Here is a 9,445-nt window from a genome sequence, read left to right as displayed (position 1 = left end):
GCGGACACTCACAGGGCGGGCGGTGGAAGTGCGGCGAGGTGGGCGGGCGGTCGTAGGGCTGCACGCAGCGGCGCAGCGTGGCGGGCTCGCTGGCCAGGTAGGAGTACGTGGTGATGCGGTGCGGGGAGGAGGCGCCGGAGCGGTCGCCGCGCAGCGCCAGGCCCGGCGACACGCCGCGGTACCCGTACTGCAACATGCACGCGACTACTTGTTTACTTGCTCTGCTTCATGTGTTACATACGTTTATTATTTTTGCTGTAATATTTGTGAAACGATCGGTAAGTAAAATAAAACAAATGACCTGCCAAAAAAAGAAAAAATGAACTTAGAAAAAAGAAGAAATAAAATGACTAAAGATATATAGACAAACGGTGATAAATAAATAAACTGAAACAATATTAGGACGGACCTTCCTGGTGAGGCTGCTGTAGGGGCTGCAGTAGGAGCCGTTGACGCTCGGAGTGCGTGACCTCAGCGACCACTGCGCAGTGACATTGCAACAGGAAACGTGGCGAGCGGTCACCAGTCGAGTTCAGGTCAAAAATAAAAATAATAACAAAATCAACTAAATAGTAAAAGTGAAATGATACAGTGTGTGTGCGCGTGTGTATGTGTGCGCGTATGCATGTGTGTGCGTGTGTATGTGTGCGCGTATGTATGTGTGCGCGTATGCATGTGTGCGCGTGTGTATGTGTGCGCGTGTGTATGTGTGCACGTGTGCATGTGTGCACGTGTGAATGTGTGCGCGTGTGTATGTGTGCGCGTGTGTATGTGTGCGCGTGTGCATGTGTGCGCGCGTGTACCTGTAGCTCGGAGCAGGCGCGGTCGAGGGCGAGGGGGTCGTTGGGCGCGGGGCCGCAGCGCGGGTGCCAGATGGCGGCGCCCTGCAGGAACATCTCCTCGCCGTCGCCGAAGGGGTCGCCGCACTTGGAGCAGCGCGCGCAGGTGGGGTGGAAGTGGTGGTTGTCGCCGGCCTGCAGCACCTTGCCGGAGATGTAGCGCTGGCAGTAGGCGCAGCGCACGCCGAACAGGCGCTGGTAGTCGCGCTCGCAGTAGGGCACGCCGCCGCGCCCCATGTACTCGCCGCGCAGCACCGCGCCGCACTCGCCGCACGCGAAGCACCACGTGTGCCACTGCCTGCCGCCGCCAAACAAACACACGCTCGATATGATACTTAAACATTTCCTAGCACAAGTCTACACTTCGTTAGGAATGGTTACAAAAGATATTATAATAGAAAATCACAAAAATCCTTTATATTTAAAAAGTAAACATATACCGTCCGTTACTATTTGTTATCTGTCTAACATATTGAGTGTTCGTGTTAGATAATTATTTAATCAATACCATATTTTAAAATTTCTCCATAGTAGATGATTTGTGTGTCAGTAGAGGTAATCATTTTAAATGTACGACAATAGATGATGTCACCCGATATCCGCTAGCATGTAAACAAATCGCTTGACCCAAAGTGACAACAATTTGCCGGGCGATTGGACGTTGTATCGAGTGCGACTGACACGACCCGACACGACACGACACGACACGAGGGGTTTCCTGCGCACGTCATACTAAATCCCTTTATACCGGACAAGGTTAATTACATTTACATACTAATCAAAGCAAACGGAATTAATTTCAAAATTAATCTTATTTGTCGTAAATTACTTTTTTATTATATTAAAACTCAATTCTAAACATTTTCTAAAAATATTGTTTAAAGAGGAATGATGAAGAAAAATCTAGTGTCGCAAAATAATTGACTAATGGTGGGTACTTGTTGTAGAACAATGAAGTCATACGATGTAGCATATTTGTTCTAATCATCATCATAAAATAAATGTGTATATGTCGCGAGGTCGCTATATGTGTTGACATTACAATATGTAAGTAGAGGCTCTCTGGCTTAACTGACCTGTCGAGTGCGACTAGCGCCTGCCCCTCTGACAGCTCCTGTCCGCAACCCGCGCAATCTGCAGCACAATACACGTCACGCCTTAGCTAAGTCAAATACCTTACAGCCCTAAACTGATGATGTTACAAATATACATACAGCCGCAAAAAAACATCAAACGGTGAAATATCACGACCACACAGAAGACACGACCATAGTGCTAATAATTCCATGTTTAGACAAGTTGTAGTCTTCTTGTCTTTCCCATCCGTTTTTTTAAGGAAAGGATCAGAAGAGGAAGCATAAGAATGAGAAATATTATCTTTGTGAGCGTCCCTCTGCAATTGCGGATATTTATGAGCAGCGGTAGATTCGTTATTTCCTTCGTTTTTTGCGTGTTTGCCACCTTGTAATATAAAAGAACATAGATCCTCTGTCTATTTCATAGCTGCAAAATGGATAATGATAAACAATTTGCGAAGTGTGTCCTCAAAGTGAGTCGCGCGCTAACAAAGCGCGGTACACAATGCGCGTGCGCCGCCGCCGCCGCCGGCCGGCAATTGGTGCACCGGATGGCGCGAGCGTTTGGCGGACAACACCAATAATATACTTCATAAAACCACATTTTAACATCTATCATGATACAACTAGAGTAGTGACAATGACGCTACTGTACTCCTATTTGATTCACATGAATGTAGTAAATGCGTGGTTTCCGACGTTGTAAGTTGGGTATCGTGTTCTGCATGGAGCTTACCGTTGGGGTCCGGCTGGCGCTGGTCGACGTCGTCTCTGTCGGGGGATATGGGCGAACCGGGGGAGCGCGGCGAGGCGGGGGAGGCGGGGGAGCCGGGCGAGCCGGGGGAGGCCGGTGTGGTGGGGGATGCGGGGGAGGCTGTGGCGCGCGCCGTGTGACGCTGCGGCGCCGCGCACCCGCCGCAGATTACCTCCGACCCCGTGTATGTCACCTTCTCACCCGACGGGAACGCGCGTCTGAAACACCACACAGGGGACTTTCAAGTTCAACTGTAGCTAAGACGGAATAGAGCAGGCCTTCGACAAGTATTTTTAAAAAGAAATGTTAATCAGATGGCGAGATTGAAGGCGGTGGGTACCCACTTGCAGCGCGCGCAGGTGAAGCATTTCTGGTGGTAGGTGTTGCCGAGTGCGCTGACCACCTCGCCCTCCACATACTGGCTGCACGCCGCGCACCGCGTACCGAACGCGCGCTGGTAATCCTGTAACCACATCATATTTCGATGGAACGTGGGACACAAATATCAACTCTTATCTCCAGACTCAGAATGTCCACATTATTTACACGAACATGGCCTCTCTTTGACGTAAAGCTAAGTAAAATTTTTAACTCGTAATGACATCAAAAGATAGTGTACCTGTGGGCAGTAGTAGTGGCCATCCTTGCAGAAGAAGCCGCCGCGAGCCAGCGAGGCGGAACAGGCGCGGCAGGTGAAGCACGCCGTGTGGAAGTACTTGTCGGTGACGCGCAGCACCTCCCCGCTGCACTTGCCGCCGCACGCGCCACATACCACCTTGCCTGACAACACGCAAACGCACGCACGTCAGCACATTCCGACCGACACATCACATGTAGAGGCGAGATGAGAAAAATGAGAATGAGAGGAAAAATGTGACGAATTCTGTAATCTCGGCCTATTCTGGATGTTCGTTTGTGTAGTTGTTGTATAGTTTCCATATAGATACGAGCTTTCGCCACCGCACTAATGTAACGATAGCGACATGTAGCAAATTGCGGTATGCATTTATTATCTCCTGCTGTATGCGCGCTGACAGTTTTTGTGCTCGACTTCGTCTCGTCTGCGTTTGTTGCATTTACTTAATAACGGTTCGTTAAACAGTTTTCACGTTCAGTTGTAACACATTTAGCGTAGATCACGCATAAATATAAAATCGAGACAAAGGAAAAGTCATTCGCTTCCACGTATTACCAATACAATATACAGAAATTTAGAGTGTAACTTTCGACGGACAAGTATTAAAATGAACGTAGGATATTTTATACCTCGTTGTTTGTAAAAACATTTTTATTATAGCCTTAGTTAACACCATATGGCTATAATAATCATTTAAGAGACAAACAACTTATTGACTTGACATGTCTGAGATACGGTTATAAAAGTCCTCAAAAATGAACAAGATAAAAAGTAAGTGGTAACAAAAACTAGTAAGTTTAAATGAGATATGAGCAAAGCTGGGCAAATGGCGCGGGTTCCGGTTCGACGACCTCGCTCCTGCGCTCTGCTGCCCGCTGCTGCCGCGCTGTCTGCCGCCGCACTGCCGACTATTGCCACGCTCCTCAACTTGTGCTACGAAGCGCAATGAGCATTATCTAACTGCGACTGCGACTACGACTGTCGGACAAACTATGTATCATAATATTTGTGTACATTTGTACATACCTACATGCAGACGTAGGCCGACACACTTTAGGTACTCTAAATCTATCTTCGGAATAGAATAAGTTGTATCATCTTTCACTTTCTCCATATCCGTACATGAACAGAGGATGAATGAGGCAGGCAGTAACGGACTAACAACGTGCATAAAAAGCATCGGCAGTGACCGTGCCGCTTTATAAGTATACTGCTTACAATTAAGTTGTAATTTATGGCACGTGCTTTAAATAAAACATCAGCCGATGACATAACTCCCGCCCCGCCTCCGCCCTGCCCGCTGCTTAATTGCAATGACTCACTCACCGTTGTCTACTGTTTGCTACATCATTTCGTATTCATAAATTACAGTTATAAACGCTCCAGTATTATTTTTCCAACAACATTTTCTGTGTAGTTGGGGTAGATCTGTTAACCCATCGCGAATTCATTTGTGTTTGTAAATGAGCAAAAGTAATTCGATGAATTTATAAATTATCTTTTTTTACCTTATAAATAATTGTATTCATTTTGAACGCAAAACATTTGCCGAAAACTAATTTATTCTCAAGGAAGTATATTAAAATTAATTTGTATGGGGGGGGGTAAGTAATGGTAAGTCGGTGTCGGGGTCGGCGGCCGCGCATTGATCCGCTGACCCGCCCAGCAGCAGGTCACCCCGCACTCCGCAATGCTGCACTCCCTGACCTCGCTGCACTTGCTGCACCTCACCACTGCTCCACTTTTCCAGTTCTCTGTCGGCGCACATTATATTCAAATCACATCGTGATCGCCTTTGTATTCCGATTGCATTAAATCGCGGTGAAGTATATGCATCCGCTATGAGAAAATATGTACAATTTATTTATTTTGTATTGATGTCACATTTGTGTTTACATAGGTAAGCTGTGCACCCGGCAAGTGGAGTACAGATACTCGGGAACACAATAAAAGCGTGTAATAACATAGTGATACATGCTCAGACTTATGTGAGGCGTATGAGGTGCGTGAGGCGCGTGAGTCAACGGGCCGTAGAGACGTTCTGGACGTGACTCGCATCGGCACGAGGTCATGTCGTACTATTTTTTGGCTTCGAGAATCGAATAATATTCCGTTGTGCGATTCTGACTCAGCGATACTGGATTTAAACACGAAAATATCAACTTGAATTACAAGTAAGTCCAACTGGTATATTTATAAAGTAAAATCATCTATCGCAAATAGCATCATTTCATTTGAAAAAAAAGTTTTTCCTTTCATATTCGAATGTTTATTTCACAAGAAAATAACTAACAATTTCGAGTGTTCAGATAAATATTGTAAACAGACAAGTTTCACATCATGAAGAGTGACTGTTGTACAAACAACATTGTTATGTTCGGGTTTTATTTACAATCATAAGCTACATGAAATATTGTAACTCAGTAGAAAGTATTATTGTTAGTTAAGGACATTCATTACTAATATTTCAGAACGAGCACATGCTGTTTGTGTCGGAGCAAGAGCACAGAGACAACACTTGTGTCAAGAGCGCGGGTCGACAAGGACGTTATCATATAATTTGTAGAGCCGAGCGACAGAACACACAGCTGCTTCTATTTTAAATTACATATCGCGAGTTAAGATCTAGGGAATGATTTAAAACCTGAAAGCGAGAGAAACCTCGAAGCGAGGCGAGAGAGTGGTCGCCAAGGGGCGACTGGCGGGGAACTGGGGCGAGGGCGGAACGAGACGCGTGATGAACAATGGGCCGACGAGGCTGCAGCTTGCTAGCTGTAATGATGGACGTCAATTACTGCAACCAGAGAAACTCATCTCGCGTCTCGAAGATCATTATCTACCCCCAAAACTGACAGCTGCTGGTCTAGTTAATATTCTATAAGCCAGAGGGAGATCGAATTTTGACTATCGCAAATGAGTTATTACTAATCTTACCCGGCATGCGTTGCAGTGTGCAGTAACATAAAATTCTATAATTCTGTATTCATAAAATATTTCCATCACAGTTTAGACATGCACAGTGTAAGAGGAAAAAAATAAAAACTCTGATTTCTGTATATAAATATATAGAAGATAAGAAGATACCGATCGATGTTTTGTTTGATAAAAACACATTACTAATTGAAAGTAACTTCCTCAATAAAAAATCACACTGACCTAAACTTGAAACCGTTTTAAATTAACATATAAATCGTTCGTCATATGTATAAAATGACGTAACTTCTAAATTTACGAGAAGATATACGAAATGAACTTGACCCACATATTGTCAACGTCGGATCAAAGCGAGAGATTGTGAACAAAACTCCACAGTCGCCGGTTTATTAGCGGTCGCTATCAAAAGCCGATTGCGTAAGAGCAATCGAATTGAGAGAAGCAATCGCACTCGAGCCCCGAGCCCCGAGCCTCGGAGCACTGCCGAATGCACACAAGCTTATTATAAGTAAAAAACTATTAGTGTAAAGACGTGCAAAGTTACGAAATTAATAAAAGTGTAATTGAGGATCATTATACATTACTTATTTAGATGAAGCACTTATTTTTCGACTTTCATATATGTTACTTTGTCGAAGCTACATGCGTTTGGTTGTCAATTTTGTAAGTCGAGAGACTGATGTCAAACTAACAATAATTCCAATCTGTCATGTAGTGTGGAACCAAGTCATGGACATCGTCTCTGTCTGTTAGTATTTCGTCTCAATTCTCATGTCGTGTTGCTAAATTTTGAGTGGTCTTTGATGACTCATAAAAAAAAACATTAAAATAGCCTCGATTCAGGCGGAACCAATTTAAATGTAGTTAATTTAATAGTTTCCGTGTTTAGATTATATAGAAAATTTGTTTTCCTTTTGTAGATTTGCGGTCGTTTTGAAAAAAGAGATGTAAAATAAGAGCTGCTTTTAGTGGAATGTGAATGGAATACGTATTAATCAATTCCCGCGGCCGCAATGTGACTGCTTTGTGGAATCCAACCGGTTGCAATGGACATGCGACATGACAAGTCAGCCTGAGAACATACAATTGAAAGCTCTAGATGAGTATCGATTACCTTCGCTCCAAGGAAAGTCTCGCTCGACACAACAATTCGAGACACTTTCTCGAGATATCAGCTTAGCAATTGCTGCATGAAACTTTCTACGAGTATGTTAAGACTTCGCAGCTCGCGCAATGTTGCGTATTTATTGCACATACCAATAATATATTATAATGAGAAGAAAATGCTATCATCTCTTTCGCATTTGTATCTTCCTTTTTGCTTGTTAAATGCTATCGCTATAATCGGCATGATGCGTTACAATTTTCTAACCATCTATCTCTAATTCATTATTGCGGAAATCTGTCCAACTGTCAATGCGCAAACAGTGGGCAGTGAAAGTGAGGAACGAGTCATTAACGTTATTTGCGTAGAGCAAAAAATGTGTCAGATATTACTTATCTTGCATACAAAAAATGTGACATAGAGACGGACGCTAAGTGGAGTCAGATGTCGAACTGAAACTGCGAGGCGGCATTGTCCGGTACTATGGCAAGAGGCTGCCGTCAGACCGGCGGGTGCGAGAGCGGCAGCGGCAACATGAAAGTGTAATGCCATCGTTATTGTAAAGCGTATTGTCCGTCCGTCGTGTCCGGCGTCAATCAAACGGCTCTGATAGACGTAGCATCGCGCCACTTCGGAGATCACCAGAGTTCACAGCTAATAGCATTTTTATCGCATCGTCGTAAACTGAATTCTATTGTAGTCTGTACGGGGATTAAATTGCAATTATTTTTAAAAACATTACTTTGTGTGGGTGACTGCACAGATTTTTTTCAATGAATTTGTACTCTTGAATCAGTGTCGGCGACGGAATTAATTGTGAGGTGAGCAGGCGCGACGGGGCTGGGTCACGAGTCTATTGCAGCAAGTGTAGCGATTTGCTGCCGACCTACCCCGCAGTTCTCAAGCGCATAAAGGAGTACCCCTACATCTGATATTCCTAATTGCTGATGCGAATAAAACTTGCAACAAACAACGTTCTCTCTCATTTAAACGTAACAATGATGCAGTGTGTTCGAAAGCTCCATACCTGGGACGTATGTATGGCATGTAGGCAGAAGATTAATTTAGCAATGAGTTCAAGGCGCGAGGCAATTGGTGCGAGCGGGTCGGATGTCGTGCGCCCACTCACATGAACAGTCAACTGTTTGCCCGGTGAACAGTTGGCCATGGGCTGACTACATGCTTAAACTATAACTTTGCAGTTAAGGACTACCACACCATTTCGTGTGTCAGGCGGCGTGCAGCGTGCGGGGTGTCCTTGAGGTTCCGACCGCCAGCTCGGAGCCGGCGTGCCTCGCGCCGTGAGAACAGCGCACCATTGTCTGCGCCGGGAGCCCGACACAAGATCTTATTGTTATGATTAAATTCCGATGGATGTAATTGTAATTATATCAAGAACAATTCTGTATTATGTATATCGTCAGATAAATGAAAACATTCCGTTTGCTTTTTGTTCTCTACACAAGTTGTAAATTGAGTGAAAAAACGCATTGCATATTTAAATTTTAACTGAATTACCTATGGACATAAACTGGTATGAAACGCAATCGGATAAGTCGAGAGATCTTACATCTTTTATTTGTTAGCTTTCGTTTGTTGAGACGAGGAAGTATAACAGAGAGAATTGAATGCAGGCTGCAAGAAGGCATCCGTTAATTCTTCACCAGTATTTGCCGCCGCGCTGTCCGGGTGACTGTGACTGGTGACCTCATTAAATAATGAACTGTGAAACTCGACCTCGCCTCGCCTCGCACCGCAACATAGACTGACAATTTAATTAAAACACTACGAGACAGCGGGGAATTTGCTAGTGACGGACCTGCGACCTTCTACACATACTCCGTCTTGCTACAGATTCAGATCAGATGATAAAACAAAATAAATGTAATGTCAACATTTTAGTAGCAATTGCAGGTCTGTGGTCCGTGTATGGCAAATGCCAACAGCTGATCATCATAAAAGTTTGACAAGAAGCTTCGAAATGATAAATATCATGCAAGTGCACGATGGCTTTAAAATGAGAATCTAACATTAAGAGTCATCAATCTCGTGCTAAAAAATAGAAAGTTGCGTGCGGCGCGCACTGAGCTTTCTCTGTGC

General features: G+C 44.4%; 1 protein-coding gene across 1 annotated transcript in view; it reads right to left on the bottom strand.

The window, feature by feature from the left end:
- Unc-115a (actin binding LIM protein Uncoordinated 115a) overlaps positions 1-9,445 on the bottom strand; it is a 50,128-nt gene that overhangs the window by 21,028 nt on the left and 19,655 nt on the right. Inside the window, exons 2-8 of the mRNA XM_013309853.1 lie at positions 3,289-3,449; positions 3,014-3,132; positions 2,652-2,887; positions 1,916-1,973; positions 804-1,137; positions 410-481; positions 13-187 (exon numbers count right to left, since the gene is read on the bottom strand). Coding sequence (XP_013165307.1) covers positions 13-187; positions 410-481; positions 804-1,137; positions 1,916-1,973; positions 2,652-2,887; positions 3,014-3,132; positions 3,289-3,449 — 1,155 coding nt within the window. The remainder of the gene's footprint in view (positions 1-12; positions 188-409; positions 482-803; positions 1,138-1,915; positions 1,974-2,651; positions 2,888-3,013; positions 3,133-3,288; positions 3,450-9,445) is intronic.

This window comes from Papilio xuthus, unplaced genomic scaffold (genome assembly GCF_000836235.2).
Source record: "Papilio xuthus unplaced genomic scaffold, Pxut_1.1 DF827756.1, whole genome shotgun sequence".
NCBI classification, from domain to species: domain Eukaryota; kingdom Metazoa; phylum Arthropoda; class Insecta; order Lepidoptera; family Papilionidae; genus Papilio; species Papilio xuthus.
Note: the sequence above shows the minus strand (reverse complement) of the source record. Positions and strands in the feature narration are given on the sequence as shown.